Source organism: Xyrauchen texanus, chromosome 1 (genome assembly GCF_025860055.1).
Source record: "Xyrauchen texanus isolate HMW12.3.18 chromosome 1, RBS_HiC_50CHRs, whole genome shotgun sequence".
Taxonomy (NCBI): Eukaryota; Metazoa; Chordata; class Actinopteri; order Cypriniformes; family Catostomidae; genus Xyrauchen; species Xyrauchen texanus.
In genome coordinates, this window is record NC_068276.1 from 45,383,243 (window position 1) to 45,399,756 (window position 16,514).

The 16,514-nt window shown below is 38.4% G+C and overlaps 1 protein-coding gene across 1 annotated transcript in view; it reads left to right on the plus strand.

The window, feature by feature from the left end:
- Positions 1–838: 838 nt before the first annotated feature.
- The window catches only part of LOC127660211 (transient receptor potential cation channel subfamily M member 5-like), a 34,532-nt gene continuing 18,856 nt past the window's right edge, over positions 839–16,514 (plus strand). The window contains exons 1-21 of the mRNA XM_052150370.1: positions 839–973; positions 2,848–2,915; positions 3,036–3,186; positions 3,303–3,483; positions 3,568–3,734; positions 5,042–5,219; positions 5,324–5,388; positions 5,540–5,725; positions 5,822–5,918; positions 6,089–6,207; positions 6,724–7,053; positions 7,302–7,445; positions 7,837–7,960; positions 8,130–8,275; positions 9,208–9,320; positions 9,413–9,511; positions 9,611–9,872; positions 13,374–13,492; positions 13,575–13,707; positions 13,797–13,971; positions 16,338–16,506. Of these exons, the coding sequence (XP_052006330.1) occupies positions 947–973; positions 2,848–2,915; positions 3,036–3,186; positions 3,303–3,483; positions 3,568–3,734; positions 5,042–5,219; positions 5,324–5,388; positions 5,540–5,725; positions 5,822–5,918; positions 6,089–6,207; positions 6,724–7,053; positions 7,302–7,445; positions 7,837–7,960; positions 8,130–8,275; positions 9,208–9,320; positions 9,413–9,511; positions 9,611–9,872; positions 13,374–13,492; positions 13,575–13,707; positions 13,797–13,971; positions 16,338–16,506 (3,053 nt within the window). The 5' untranslated portion in view covers positions 839–946. The remainder of the gene's footprint in view (positions 974–2,847; positions 2,916–3,035; positions 3,187–3,302; positions 3,484–3,567; positions 3,735–5,041; positions 5,220–5,323; positions 5,389–5,539; positions 5,726–5,821; positions 5,919–6,088; positions 6,208–6,723; positions 7,054–7,301; positions 7,446–7,836; positions 7,961–8,129; positions 8,276–9,207; positions 9,321–9,412; positions 9,512–9,610; positions 9,873–13,373; positions 13,493–13,574; positions 13,708–13,796; positions 13,972–16,337; positions 16,507–16,514) is intronic.

The following is a 16,514-nucleotide window of genomic DNA, read 5'->3' on the forward strand; positions in this document are numbered from 1 at the left end:
TCATTTATAGGACAACCCAGGCAACACGCTTCGCATTCATCTAATCTTTTATTATGAGTTGCTGACATCCAGTGGCTGACACAAGTACCTACAAGTGGTCCCATAAAACTGGGAATAATTGCGTACATAAATAGGGTCTCAAAATGCCACCTCCAGTTGGTGAGAAAAGTTTATATATGCTCAGATCTAGCTACCAAAGTCTCCTTAAGTGTAGTTTGTCGAAATCTGAGAATTATTAATCTGTTGAAATGCATTTGTCTTGTACAGTGTGTGTGTGTGTTTGTGTGTGTTGGTGTGTGCGTGTTTGTGTGCGTGTGTGTGTGTGTGTGTGTGTGTGTGTGTGTGTGTGTGTGTGTGTGTGTGTGTGTGTGTGTGTGTGTGTGTGTGTGTGTAATCACCCATATCTGAATGTATCAAAACCTCTGGAGCATTTTTAAACAATCAGACCTTTAATGTTTACAGTCTTTAAGTAATTAAGTAAATCCTTGGAAAATGAACTTGCTCATTATTGAAGTGGTCAAAATAATTATAAGTACTCAAATATTTAAGAGGCTGGGCAAAGGTGTAGACAGGGAGTCAGTCACATATCTGTGAAAATTAATGCAAAGTGGTCCTTGCAAATCCTGAGACCATGTGACTTTGGATGTAAAGTTTGGCACCAACTCACAATCTTTATCTTAAAGTAACATGGTGTTTTTATTAATGTAGGCATAGTACTTTAGAGTGACCTTTATGCTCCATTACATGCTTAGGAAATGATATGGTGATCATGGGGATGTCAGACTGAAGCAGGTGAGTGGTTGAGCTTATGTAGCAGTGGTTGGTTAGGGAGTGGTTTGTTAGAATAAACCTCCTCATTCACTTCCTGGTGGAACTCTAGCTGCCCAAAAGTTGTGGCAGCCTACAATAGACTCAGAGGATCCAAGAGCAAAGCCAGCATCCAGATATGCCAGGGCTTCAGGATACTCCTCTGGTAAGTTACCTTTTTTTAGCACAAAACATGGCATCAGGTGTTGTTTAGAAATTTCTGATATTTTTCTTAAAATATAGCTATAAAGTAATAGAAAAGATTCAAAGAAGGAATCACATGAATATAGAAAATTAAACATAATTTATTTAGTAGACATAACATACAATTTTGAATTATTCATCATTAGTACATTGGTACAAAATGTAAAGACAATGTTTAGGACCTCTAGATTTATTTTATTATTGTCCAGTTATCTGACATTTGCTGAAGACACTTCAGACTATCTTCTCACAAAATATCTTATAACAAGAAAAAAAAAGAGTTTTTGTAAAAAACATCAAATAATGATGGATTTAATTTTTATACTAGTTAAATGATGTAGTGAAACAAGTAATTGCATATTTACACATGTTTTATTGTGTTCGCATGTCTGTTTCCTGACAGATTTAATGTATTTTCTATGTGTGTGTGTGTGACTTTTAATGCAAATTATTGTGTTTGCATGCTGCATTTTCTATGGCATTTCCCTCTCTAATTTTCCCCATCCCCCTAGTCAAATCATGGCCGGCTCCTGCACCTCTTTTCACACAACCACCCACCCACCAACACACACACACCCTCTCTCTCTCTCTCTCTCTCTCTCTCTCTCTCTCTCTCTCTCTCTCTCTCTCTCTCTCTGTCTCTGTCTCTCTGTCTCTCTCTCTCTCTCTCTCTCTCTCTCTCTCTCTCTCTCTCTCTCCTGACAGTGCTTCTTGTCTTAGTTAAAACGTAACTCTTACATACATTTGCAATTTAGTACAAAAAAAATTAAAATAAAGAATTACAATTGTAACAAGAATTGCATCACAGAATTAGATTAGAATATCATTATAGATGAGGTTCTATAGCTTTATGTGAGAGTAAAAAAATAGCAACATTTTCAGGCAAAGGTTTCACCTCTGCAGTGGATAATGAGTAGATGTAGAAGAGATAAATTCATTACATAGATATAATTATATTACTACAAATGAGTTGCTACTGTATATCCTATAAGGAATTTCCACTGATGAAACAAAAAAATCACATTAAATGATGCATTATTGCTGATTGGGAGTATCCGCTTGCTTTCTGATCAAAACTAGATTGTGTCTCTTGAAGTTTGGTGTCTATTGTTTGGAAATGTAAAATAACAATGAAATGAATGGCAGTCTTTAGGAAACAGAAGGTAATTGAATAAAAAGACCTGGCATTAAGCATGGTGAAAAAAACATCTGTTATAAACCATCCTGGCTTGAAAGAACCTGATAGTATCTGAATAAAACCTCGATGATTGAAACAAGATTAATCAGCACAGTCAGATTTGATGACATCAATTATATTGTTAACTGCCTCAGAGGCTTTTGTCTGCATTACACTTCTCTTCTAGACTTGTTTTACTATTACTCTTTCTGTCTGTGCCTCTTCAACCACATGAGGCAAACTGACCTAGAATCACTGTTGACCAAAATGCAAATAGTCAATAGCCGGCAATTACACTTGCGATTAATCATCTTTGCCTGCTATTTGCATTCTCCCTTAGTTTACATGTTAGATATACATAGTTTTACGATTGTTTTATAATGTTTATTCACATTTCCATATTCAGTTCATTTCAGGGTCTTTCCATTCTCCATCAATTTATCTCAAGTGGGTAAAAAGAACATAGGCTTCCCAGTTCATCAGCACCTCAACCTCGGGAGGGCGTTTTTACTTGAAGAGTGAAAATGAAAATAGTCTCTGCTTTATATAAAGACATCCAACAATTTAAAGTGCCCTAACCTCACTGAATAGAACAGCAGCATTTGCTAAAATTGATTGGACAGTGATGCAGATGTCATTTACTGCGATTCTGTCCCTAGGGGGTGTTACGGCAGGGCAGGAGATGTGTGCAATGTGGGGAACTGGTGAATGAGACCCAAGAACACAGGTGAAACTGGTGGCATCACTTATTGAAAAACAAAAAATCGTGGAAGTTTCTGCTGTGGGGTTGTGGTCTGCTCTGTAATAGATTGGAAGTATAACTACTTGTGTCACTGTAAATGTGCAGTTCTCTGAGAAGATGTCAGTGTTACGACCGTCTTACCGAGTCTGTTGTTCGTGTGGGCGAGAAGGGAGATGAGAGATATACTAAACCCCACTGGACGGCTGGACGTATGGGAGATATTGATTTTACCGGTACCAGTCGGACAAGAGGCAAGGTATGTTAAGACAGATATGTTTACATATAAATGTATCATTTGATAGACAGATATTTTTGGTGTATTGTTATTGTTCTTGATGAGTTAGTTATTGATTTATTTATTTGTCAATCTAGTTTGTCAGGGTGATCAGCTCCACAGATCCAGCTGAGATCTATGAGATTTTGACGAAGCAGTGGGGTCTTGCTCCTCCTCATCTGGTGGTGGCACTAGTGGGAGGTGATGAGGTGGCTCAGATGAAGCCCTGGCTGAGAGACACAGTTAGGAAAGGCCTTGTGAGGGCTGCTCAAAGCACAGGTGGATAAACTCTACTTGATTCAAAAATACAAAACCACAGCTCCTTTTTGGCTGTCTCTGACCTCTGACTTTTGACCTACATAGGTGCGTGGATCCTCACCAGTGGTTTGCGCTTTGGCATCACCAAGCACCTGGGTCAAGCCGTAAGAGACCACTCGCTCGCTAGTACTTCCTCCAAAGTGCGAGTGGTGGCCATTGGGATTGCACCCTGGCACATGATTCAGAGCAAAGAACTGCTGCTTTCTGCAAAGGTGACAACTTCCTAGTCAGTCCTTTTCTTCTCAAAAGATTTATTTTCTGTTCTGCCACATTTACATGATTGGCAGCATGTGGCATGTTAGCAGCACTGAGAATTTAAACGAATAGTTCACAGAAAAATCTCCCTCATTTTGTTCTAGACCCATATGACTTTTTCTTCCATGGAACACAAAATTAGATTTTAGACAGCATTTAATTCTTAGTCACCATTCACTTTCATTGCTGCGTTTTTTCCCCCATACAATGAAAGTGAATGGTGTATGAAGCTGTCATTTTGCCTTAAATCTCCTTTTGTGTTTCATGGCAGATAGAATGTCATATGAGTCTAGAACAAGATGAGGGTGAGACAATGATGACAGAATGTTAATGTTTGGGTGAACTATTCCTTAAAATATTCCTTGTCCTTTTAAATGGATAGTTCACCCAAAAATGAAAATTCTCTCATAATTTACTCACCCTCATGATATCCCAGGTGTGTATGCTTTTCTTTCTTCACCAGAACACATTTGGAGAAAATTTGAAAAATATCAGTAGGTCCTTAAAATGCAAGTGGATGTTGATCTGAATTTTGAAGCTCACAAAGCTTAACAGAGAGTCAGCATAAACGTCAACCATTCTACACCAGCTGTTAAATTAATGACTTCTAAAGTGTTACAATCGCATTTGGTGCAAAAGATCAATATTTAAGTACTTTATAACTCTAAATTTTCGATTTTGGTAAGCTTCAAGAGAGGGAAGAATTCAAGCAGTCTCTTGTGTGACGTATTCGAGTTGCCATGATACAGACGTAATGTCACATTCTCCACTCGGATGAGACATCCAGGATGAGCACACAAACGCACCATTGTGAGTAAAGAAACAGATAAATACAGATCTAAACAATAATCAACCAAGCTGCTTGTACAGCATTCCTCCTTCTCACTTGTAAACAATGCTGCTCTCCGGCTATGCCCTCAGTTCTTGCATGTTTCAAATGCCAGTGTGATTACATTACACATGCATTCCGCTGCTGAACAGAAGCATTATTTAAAGTTAAGAAAAGTACTTAAATATTGATATTTTTGCACCAAACTGATCGCGTCACTTTAGAAGGCATTAATTTAACAGCTGGTGTCGTATGGATGACGTTTATTAAAAAAGCAGATCACCATCCACTTACATTTTAAAGTCCTACTGAGCTAAGATATTTTTCTTCAAATGTGTTTTGATGAAGTAAACAATGAGATAATTTTCATTTTTGGGTGAACTATCCCTTTAAGGAGGCATGTATTAATGTTGGTTTATTAATATTTTTGTTTAGCCTGATCATCCAGCAGCATACCCAACTGAGGATCTCCCCCATGGTGCAATGTATTCCCTGGATTGCAATCATTCTCATTTCGTCCTTGTGGATGAGGAGTCCCAAAGACCTGGGGCCACTGCTGAGATGAGAGTCAAGATGCTCAAGCACATCTCTGAACAGCGCACAGGGTATGGAGGTGGGTTGAGACACTTTTCACTTTAAACTGTCTTTCAATATTTACCTAATTTTCTTCTTCTCATGGTCTGAGATGTTTATCAAATCTATTATATGTACAAACAGGTACAGGAAGTATAGAAATCCCTGTTTTGTGTCTTCTGGTTCATGGAGAGCCAATGATATTGCAGGTTACTCTTAACATGTTATTCATACAATATATCATATGAATTTATATTGTGTATAATGTTTATTTAGAGTTTTGGAGAAAATGAAATAGTGTTTATTGTTGCAGAGTGTGCTGTCAGTTTGGTTAAATCCTATTTTATTCCATTCTTACAGAGAATGTACAAGAACATTCAGAATTCTATACCGTGGCTGATTTTGGCTGGTTCAGGAGGAGTTGCAGATATTTTAGTGACCCTGATGACCAGAGGATGCTGGGATGCTGACATGGTCCAAGAGCTTCTGATTAATACCTTTACCAATAGCCTACACAGCGCTGAAATCCCTTTCTGGGTCAAATTGGTATTTGAGATTTTATACAATATGTACATTAGCACAATTAACATAAAAACAGTCATTTGTGTAAAGACATTTCATAAATACATTTTTGACCATTAGATCCAGAGAATATTGGACCATGGTCACTTGTTGACAGTGCATGACCCAGAACAGGACTCAGAACTGGACACAGTAATTCTGAAAGCTCTGGTTAAGGGTGAGTGGCCATGACTTTACAACTCAAGCAATACTATAAAACCACCTATTTATTGACATACATGGGAAAATCTTCCCTGTCTTTCTCGTTTGAATGCTTTTAGGGAAAATTGATTTCTGTATAATGATGTCAGTAAGTTTAATGTTGTTTTCCTCTTTGTCTGGGCTCAGCGTGTAAGAGTCAGAGTCAGGAAGCACAGGACTTTTTGGATGAGCTGAAACTAGCTGTGGCCTGGAATAGGGTGGACATCGCTAATAGTGAGATCTTCAGTGGAGATGTGTTATGGAGTGTGAGAATTAATCTTGTGTTTTACTTGTTTGGAAGGTGCTGTAAGCATTTCTGAATGCCATACATAAAATGTCCCTTCTACCTGACAGATATCACAAATGTGTGTCCTGAGAAATCACTCCTGTATTTGTGACAGACTTTTTAAACAGCCATAAAAAAGCCAATCAGAAAACCAGCACATCAGAAAAGCTCTCTGTCTCTGAATAATTTTGTACAGTCTAATTTGTTGATATCGGTTTTACTGACATGTCACAGGGTTTTGGAGGGGGTATGTGTAAATTAGATGAAGTTAACAAATGTGCTGAAATCGCTTACAGCACCTTTAATGTATGACAGATTTCACATCCTCGTTGCCTAATTGTGACTCTATTTCAAATTATGTGGTTTACTAATTTCAGCAAGCAATTATATATTAGCCTACTTTGAATTAGTATTATGTAAATATATTCTTTTTACTTGTTAATCTTTTTTATATATGGATTCTCACTATACATTTATTTTTTTCATGCTCCCTTAGCCACAGGATCTGGAGGAGGTGATGATGGAGGCATTGATTAATGACAAGCCTGACTTTGTGCGTCTGTTTGTGGATAACGGAGTGAACATGAATGAGTTCCTAACTTATGGTCGTCTTCAGGAACTCTACTCCTCTGTGTCTGAGAAAAGCCTCCTTCACACGCTGCTTATGAAAAAACTTCAGGAGAAACAGGCTAATTTGGCCAGTACACGGGCGTCTGGATACCCAAACACTGATGCAGGGCCTCGTTTCACCTTCCATGAAGTATCCAAAGTCCTAAAAGACTTTCTACATGACATCTGTAAGGGTTTCTACCAAAAACTTCCAGCGGTGAGTCTTTAAAACCTTTAAAGAAATGTTGTAAACAGCTTGAAATAAGTTGTGGATAAGGCCTGAGTGGCTCAAAATATATATATATATATGTGTGTGTGTGTGTGTGTGTGTGTGTGTGTGTGCGCGTGTGTGTGTATATTTCTTTTTTGCCCAAAACCATTCGAGTGGGTGAGCAAATACATATGTGATATAGCCAACTTAATACAAAACCCATCATGCAACTACATTTTGTGTAACTGCTACAGGAGAGGGTGGGGAAAGGCCGGCTTTTCCACAGTCAGAAAGACCTCCCAGACATGGACAGACGTTGTGAGTACCCTTGGAGAGACCTCTTCCTCTGGGCTATCCTGCAGAATAGGCAGGAAATGGCAAACTACTTCTGGGCGATGGTGAGGCTATAAAACAGTTTGAGTGATGAGCTAATTTTCATAAACCACGTCCATTTACATGTTCACATTTTGTTTTGTAGACGCCCATCTTATTAGGAAGCTAGTACCTGAAACCCAATAGTTACCATTACAGTCGTTTGACCTCAGCAGCAGGGTTTACAGATCAGACTTTATAAGGGTCAATGAACGAAGAGCCTGCTCTCTACTTCTCTTCTATAACTGCTGTTCCAATTTGCATGACCAAAAAGGAACTTCTTTTAATACACTGAATATATCAACTTTGTCTTGCATCTTTGCTTTCTTCCTGTTCATAATTGTGCTTGTTTATAACTTAGGTACAGTACTTATTCAGTGCATAATTCAGTGTTTAACCACTCTTTGTATGACTCAGGGCCCGGAGGCAGTGGCTGCTGCTCTGGTGGGCTGTAAGATTATGAAGGAGATGGCTCATTTGGCTACTGAAGCAGAGTCTGCTCGCAGTATGAAAAATGCCAAGTATGAGCAATTTGCTATCGGTGAGAATCACACCACAAACAGTTGTCTAGTAAACAACCAAAGCACTCATTACTCAAAGTGCATTAGCCAATTTTATGTCACAACACTTGAGAGGTGACTAGATAATCAGATTTAGATAATCTGAAAAGCCTATCATCCATTCTGATACCTGCTTTATTCTATTGACAGATCTCTTCAGTGAGTGTTATTCAAACAGTGAAGACAGAGCCTACTCCCTTCTTGTGAGGAAAACATGCTGTTGGAGCAAAGCAACTGTCCTGAATCTCGCCACTGAGGCAGATGCCAAATGTTTTGTTGCTCACGATGGGGTCCAGGTAATAGATTATATCTAATTCTTGCATTAGCATTCATCTACCTGCCATCACTGTTGAAAAGACCAGCATTGTTGGTCACCAACATATGCTGTGTTTCACAGGCTGGCTCCGGCATGAGTTTCTGGTGTCCCCATCAGGCTTCTAACTTTCTTAATCAGCAAGATTTACCTAGACCATGATAGAAATAGATGACTGTGGGAAGTGGTGGCTCAGTGGTTAAGGCTCTGGGTTACTGACTGAAAGGTTGGGGTTCAAGCCCCAGCACTGCCAAGACCACTGTTGGGCCCTTGAGCAAGGCCCTTGACTCTATCTGCTCCAGGGGTGCTGTTTCATTCATGACAATGTGCTCTGACCCCAGTTTAGTTGGGATATGTGAAAACAACTGCATTTCATTGGCTCTGTACACTGCACAATGACCATAAAGTTGAATCTCAATCTTAACTAGTATTCTAACTAGAAAAATAGTAGACAAGAAATCTGACAACTTGTTTGTTCAGCATATTTGTCATGCTTACATTTTATTTTGTAAGTCTTTTGGCTAAATGATGAGAGTTTATTTTTCCTCTAAACACTAGAGATAAGTATAAGATATTATATCCATGTGTTGAAATTAGATGCACACATAACTCAACACTTCACACACAAACCTCAATCACAGTGAAAAGCAACAAACATAATTAGGTAAAAATATTAACTCTGAACCATGTGACAAGTAACTAACAGTGACAATAAAAACAACAGCAGAAGCAGCATACATAAAGCCAGCCAACATTAAAACATTAATCCCGTAATAGTAATCACATAATTGAACTGAAATGTTGGAACTTGCACACCCATTGTGAAATTCATGTTTGAATAAGCTGGTCTTTTCAGAAAGGACATCCTCATGGCTGGCTTTAATATTTGTGTGTGGTTTGAATATTCTTGCACAGGCCCTGTTGACTAAAGTCTGGTGGGGAGCCATGAGGACCGACACTTCTATCTCTAGACTCATGCTCATATTCTTCATCCCTTTCCTCATGTGGACCCGTCTCATCAAGTTCAAGTGGGTACATTTGGCAATATTAATTCCACGTTTTAATTGCTAAACTGTTTTTTGATTAAGTGACCATCAATATGTATGTCTATGTGTCAAAGTGATAATGAACAAGAGAGTAAAGGTGAAGGGGAGCCATTTGATGAGCTAGACAGTTTGGAAACAGAGCAAGCACTGTTGCTCACAAATGAGGATCCAGTGTAAGTCGTTAGTTTATATTTGAATAGATACAATCTACATTAAAGTTCAAAGATCCTTTTGAAGACATCAATAAAACTATTTTGATCTTTCTTTCTTAGCACTGCTGAAGGTGGGAGTGACCCTGCAGCGCAGAGCTGCAGTGATACCTTTATTCGCGTTGTATTGCGGCGGTGGAACCGTTACTGGTGCGCTCCAGTCACTGTGTTCTTTGGAAATGTAATCATGTACTTTGCATTCCTCATTCTATTCACTTACGTGCTCCTCCTGGACTTCCGGCCCCCACCACCGCATGGCCCATCTGCAGCTGAGATCATCCTCTACTTCTGGGTCTTTACACTGGTGTTGGAGGAACTTAGACAAGTAGGATTAAATGTCTGATAACTGATTTTTTAATGTGTGTGTCTTTTGACAATATCTGTGGTATTCTCTTTTGATATAACTTAAATAAAAAGGTTATCTAAGAAAAAGTCACAGGATAAGCGGTTGACGATGGATGGATGGATGGATCTAAGAAAAAGCATAATTATGTTGTCTAAGAGAGAATTTCAGTTGTTGAAATTGCTCTAGACATTAAACACAATTAAAAATACATTGCAATATAAAATCCAATATACAATACAGTGCAATAAAACATACTCATCATACAATACGGTATAATACGATATGGCATAGTTGCCTACAATGCAGTACAATACAGTGCTGCATACTAAACACAATATACAATACACAATGCAATACAATTAGCCATGTAAAACACACATGCAGGGTGGAGTTTAGGGGAGAGAGAGTTCATCTGAAATAACAAATACAAATGCAGGACTGTGAAGTGGCCAGCGTGCTCAAGCAGCTGAACAAACAGTGCCAACAATAGGAACATGGTGTATATGCACTTCTGGGAAGCTGTTGTTGTTTATGTTGTTGTTGTTTATGAGAGTGACAGTCCAAGAGAAAATACTGCTCTTTTTTTATTTTGATGGGTCTGAAACATTTATTTGTGGGTTGAGATTCAAAGATGTGGTGGCCAGGGTGTGAGGGTTCATTGATGTATCACTTCCTAGATTTTGATTCATAGTCCCAATTACCCTTTCTGATGAATGGACAATGCAGAGGTGTGGCTTGTGGTGATGCTAGAAATGTCATAGCAGACAGTTGAGGATGAGGTGGGGACAGATTAAATGATAGATGAGTGGAACTGGTTCATCAGGGCCAGTGCTGTGTAGATTACTTCAGAATTGTAATCAAGTACTGATTGCTAATATTCTGTTGAGTGAAATAAAAAGGTACTTAAAGTGTCATGAAAAAAAACACATTTTAACTTATAAGAATTATGTATAAACATACATATTTAGAAGAAGAAAAACATTCATTTCTTATGGAAGTTTCTAGAATTATGGACAGGTTATTTTGGCATTACAAATGCCATACATATGAGGTAACAGATCAGGGCTGCGTTTCCCAAAAGAATCAAAACTATGGTAAGCCTATCAGATCAAACTAATGTCAATACACCACATTATCTCCCCCCTTTAGTTTAAAGGAAACTTAAAATATTGCTTCACTGGAAAAACACTACTACACTTTACACCACTACAGTGCATTGACAATGATCATTATTACTATGAATATCAACCTTATACACATGACTCAATTAACTTTACTGAATGCTGGTAACTCCTTCAAATATTTAAACTGTGAACCTGTAATAAACCAAATCAGCAATCAGTCTCTCAGAGCCTCTTAGCACCATACTCAGTCCTGGTAATGCTGCGGCAACTTTGGGGTACGTTGAGAGCGCCTCAAAGTTACTGAAATGGGGTCAGGTGGTTCAGGTGGTTTTACCAGTTCTAATGCTGAGGGTTCTGCTCCAGAACAGTCCTCTACCAGCTCTGGCAGTTGAGTTGTTTCCTCATCAGCCCGTTGATCAGGAGGCCCTGGAGTGCGACCAGCGAGGTCTCAGCTGGTCTCCGTGGCGTTGGTACACTTGGTCAGATGTTTCCCCTTGCACCTTGTATGACACCGGTCCAGTCTGCTGCTTTACTACTCCTGGAATCCACCTTGGAGTTTCTCCTGCTGTATTACGCAGATAAACATGTTCATCTACATCAAACTGTCTCTCAGCAGCCCGCTTGTCATGTTCTTCCTTCTGCTGATACTGCTTCTTCCTCACAGCCTCTTTGATGCTTGGTTTTAGGAAGTCCAATCTAGTACGCACATGTCTCTTCAAGAACAAGTCAGCAGGCATCTCCCCAGTTGTGCTGTTGGGAGTTGTGCGATAGCGCAGCAAAAAGTGAGAAACTTTGTCCTCTATGCTTAGATCTTCCATTCTCAGCTTTTTAATGCCATTTTTAAATGTTGCAACATATCTCTCCGCTAAGCCATTTGTGGCTGGGTGTCTCAGAGCACCTGTTGTGTGCAGGATTCCATTTCTCCTTACAAACTGCTGGAACTCATCTGATGTAAAAGTTGATGCATTGTCTGTGACAATTTGCTCTGGAACTCCATATGATGCAAACAACCTCTTCAATCTTGTGATGGTTGCTGTGGAAGTTATTTGGGTCATTTTGTACACTTCCAGCCATTTTGAATATGCGTCAACTATGATCATGAACATGCTACCCATGAACGGCCCTGCAAAGTCAACATGAAGTCTTTTCCACACATCCCCAGGGAATTATGGACAGGTTATTTTGGCATTACAAATGCCATACATATGAGGTAACAGATCAGGGCTGCGTTTCCCAAAAGAATCGCAAGCTTAAGTTGATCTTAGAGACCATTGGTGCCAAGGGTTTCTACGATCTATTTAGGCTTACGATGCTTTTGAGAAATGCAGCCAAGACATATTTGTGAATCAGAGTCACAAAAAAAGGTTTCGTAAAAGCACATTTATTTACATTTTTTAAGCTAACCCATTTTTATAAGTCTGATGGACAAACCCTTTCCAAATATATAGTGGCTCATGGTTCTATGACAGAGAGGATAATAATTAAAATGTGTTAATCAGGAGTTGGTTAGGCATGTACACCTTCAAATGTTTCAGTAGATCAGACACAGAAGTGGACAGGATATTTACCTTTTTGATGTTTAAATTTCTCAGTAATGTTTTTGTCCAATGCCTCCTTAAAAGTAAAATAATTTTTGTCAATCCAGTGGTCAAATGCTGAGAGAAATGCGCCATCTTCAGTGTTATAATTACCTACTGATACTAGCCAGTGGCTAGTATCAGGCCTGTGTTTGCAATTCTACAACCCTCTTCCGAATACACTTAAGGATTTACCGAATATAAATCAGCAGCAGGCTGAATTAGAATGGAACATTTTAATAATAAGAATTAGGGGAATCGATATATTATGAACTATTTACTGCCATTTTCTTAATAACACATGATCACGTAATCCAAACAAAGGTAATTTTAATCTGATTTACAAGTATTTTTAAATGCCATTTACTCTAATTATAAGTGCTTGATTTTTGTAATTTTATTATGTAATCCAGATTACATGTAATCAGTTACTACCCAGCAATGATCAGGGCCTGTGGAGGATTCTTTCTGTGATGTAATTCTAGTGTTTGCTTCAGTGTTCCTAGAAACCCAAAGGATTCAATCATAGTGGCAGTTAAAGGGATAGTTCAACCAAAAAAAATTAGTAGGGGGTCTATGATAGCTTGAGGTAGGCCAGCACATGTTACAATCATGGGTCTGAAGTTATCAAGCTTGTTTTTTTCTCTTTTGGGGGGACTGGAACAATGGTTGAAATCTTAAACTACGTAGGAACCATCCAGAGATCAAACAGTAGGTATGGTGCAAATTTAATATGCAATTTATCAGTTAAATGATTTTCAACACTCTCTGTAACACAGAGCTTCTTTACGGATGAGGACATGAGTATTCTGAAGAAGTTCAAGCTTTATATGGAGGACAACTGGAACAAGTGTGACATGGTGGCCATCTCTCTCTTCGTGATGGGGGTGTCATGCAGGTATAATAATTAAATGGTGCTACTGTATGAGCAACATCAAGAGTAGCATTGCACTTCATCTTAATCCTCATTTTGTCCATAGGATGGCAAATAGCACCTACGAGGCTGCACGCACAGTTCTCGCTTTGGACTTCATGGTTTTCACCATGAGGCTCATTCACATTTTTGCCATCCACAAGCAACTCGGGCCCAAGATCATCATTGTGGAAAGAATGGTGAAACTGAACATCATCTCATTCAAATATATGAGTCATAACCATAAGAAACATATTTTAACCCCATGTGTTTCTTTATGGTTTTACAGATTAAAGATGTGTTCTTCTTCCTTTTCTTCCTGACCGTGTGGCTGATAGCGTATGGAGTGACCACGCAGGCCCTCCTGCACCCAAATGACCCACGCATTGACTGGGTCTTCCGCAGAGCACTTTACCGCCCTTATCTCCATATATTTGGACAGATTCCTCTGGAAGAAATTGATGGTACTACACTGTCAATATTCCTCTTGTTTTAAGCACAATGTTTGCAAGAAACAAGCTGTATAAATAAGGCTTAGTTTGCTTGAAGCTAGTACCAATAACTGTTCCAATTTGCCCTAGATATCAGTTGTGTTTAATAGTTAATTAATGGAAAATGTTGTGGTCTGTGGGCCCAATCAGACAATTTCCATCAATGGACCCTTTTCACAGTCTGTAATGACACATTTCCACCTTAATTTAGCTGGGTAAATCCAAAAACTTTTTTTATTTTAAAACTATTTTATGTACTAGCTCATTTTAATCAGTGCAGTTTGTGTTATATTACCCTGGCATAAAAGTCAGCACTGTTGCCATGGGGATGGGAACGCAAATGGGAATGCAAATATAATATTTGCTGTGGTCAGGGATGGGCATGTATTTGAAATACGTATTTAAAATACAAAATACTATTTGTACTTTGTATTTTAAAGTCTTTGAAAAAAATCTAAAATAATTTGTATTTAACTACATTTAAGTTTGGTATTTGTGTTTTCAAAATACATCAAGTATTTTGTGCCAGTCAACCTCTTTGTTAGGGTGCTGATTTTCTGTATCAACTAGTTCAGGTATGCCCCCCACCCCAACCTTCAAGCATGCCAGCTGCAGATGTCAGAGAGAACGGCTCCATCTAGCATCGGGGTGAGCGAAATTTCTGCATTCCTGCAGAGAAATATGGAGTCATGCTGCATTACATTTAACTCGGATGTGGGATATTCCTACTTGATATCTCCGATCTCTGACCATAAAGGTATTCCATTGCCAGATGCTCAGAAGATGACGCTCCTGTTAAATTGCTGTTCGACTGTCACCAGAGGCGTTTCCTAGCAACCTAATTGATAAACAATGCTGCAATGCTAGCATTTGTGCTGAAGGTGTACAGTTATCAGAAGATAGTTTATTATACCAGGTTTTATACACCGGTTTCTGCAGGTGTTTGTTAAACAAGCTTTAAAATCTTGTAATGTAGAAACGTTGACTCAGTTATTGATATTACTTAATAAAAGTGAATGTTTATCACTTACTTTGTAGATCTTCCCTGGTGCCGACATGTTTGTGTTACATCATGCACTTGCATCTCGGTGAAATCAGTTGCTGCCTTCAAGTGCACCTAGTAAGCTCTTACCTAAGAGTTGTGCATTCGTTACAACGACATGTCACGCTTTCATGTGGGAAACAATATATGGAAGAAGCCAAACTTAACAATTACGCAATGAACAACAGCAAATTCCCATTTTCTGTTGTACTGATGAATTAACATTAGTGAATAAACCTGCATCACTTATAAATGGCATATACGATTTATTAATGCATGGTATCTAACATATTATTAATTAATTTGCTTAAAACAAACCATGAAGGGTGTGTGATTAGTTGACTGTCATATATAACAAATTAATATTATTGAAATAAATTACAGAAGTTGAAATAATTTAGCTAAATCATTGCTTTTCATCTTCTTTCATGTCAACATTACCCTTCCAACTCAAAAACTCTCATCTACAATTCCAAGTTTCCCAGTTGTTAATACATCTTCTTAGGGTCATTCATGTGCTCAGAACTCATTTACAATATTTCCGACTCCACTTGAAGGGCACATGTGTTGAAAACATTCCGCATGAGTTTCCTAGCTGGAATTCCACTTTGCTTTTTTGGGGGGGAACCCAACTTGATGTGATGGTCAATTCTATTGTTGCAAAAAACAATAATTGCTGGCAACTGTTATTTAATTTCCATTAAAATATTTAGGTAGCTATAATACTTCTCGACAGCCAATGCAATGCGTGCCAACAGTGAGGAAATCAAAACTAGTCAGCAGCCAGCTAGTAAGATCAAGTAATAAGTTTACTAGCTATCATTAACTAGATCGTTAGCTAGCAAGCAAAAATGGAACATCATTCAGATTTGCCTTCAGTTAACATGAAAGAATAAAAGAGCACTGGCGAGGGGAAAATAGTGTTAGCACTAGTACTGGACATTAGCGCTAGTTTTACATGTATTTTGTGTATTTTCAAGTTTCTTTTATTTATTTATTTTTTATAATTTTTTCCACTCAGTATTTGGTATTTTATTTTGATACATTTAAACTGAGGTATTTTGTATTTTTACTTTAAATACATTTTCATGTATTTGTGCCCATCACTGGCTGTGGCCTCCCATGTTCTTCTATAGTAGTAGTTCACTTCCACTTTCCAAATACAGGAATGTGAAAAGGGTACATTTGTTTTTCATTCACGTGAATTTCTAGATATTTTATGGATTTTACCTCAAGGTGTAGCTATTGCACTTGCAACAGGAATAAATGTACTCTATTTTACTGTTTATCTTTACAGCGGCCAAGATGCCAGATGGTAACTGCACTAATGACGTGGAGGAGATCATTTCAGGCATTCTGCCACCCTGTCCAAATATCTATGCCAACTGGCTGGTCATACTGCTGCTTGTCATCTATTTGCTGGTCACGAATGTGCTGCTGCTTAACCTTCTAATTGCCATGTTCAGGTCAGAAT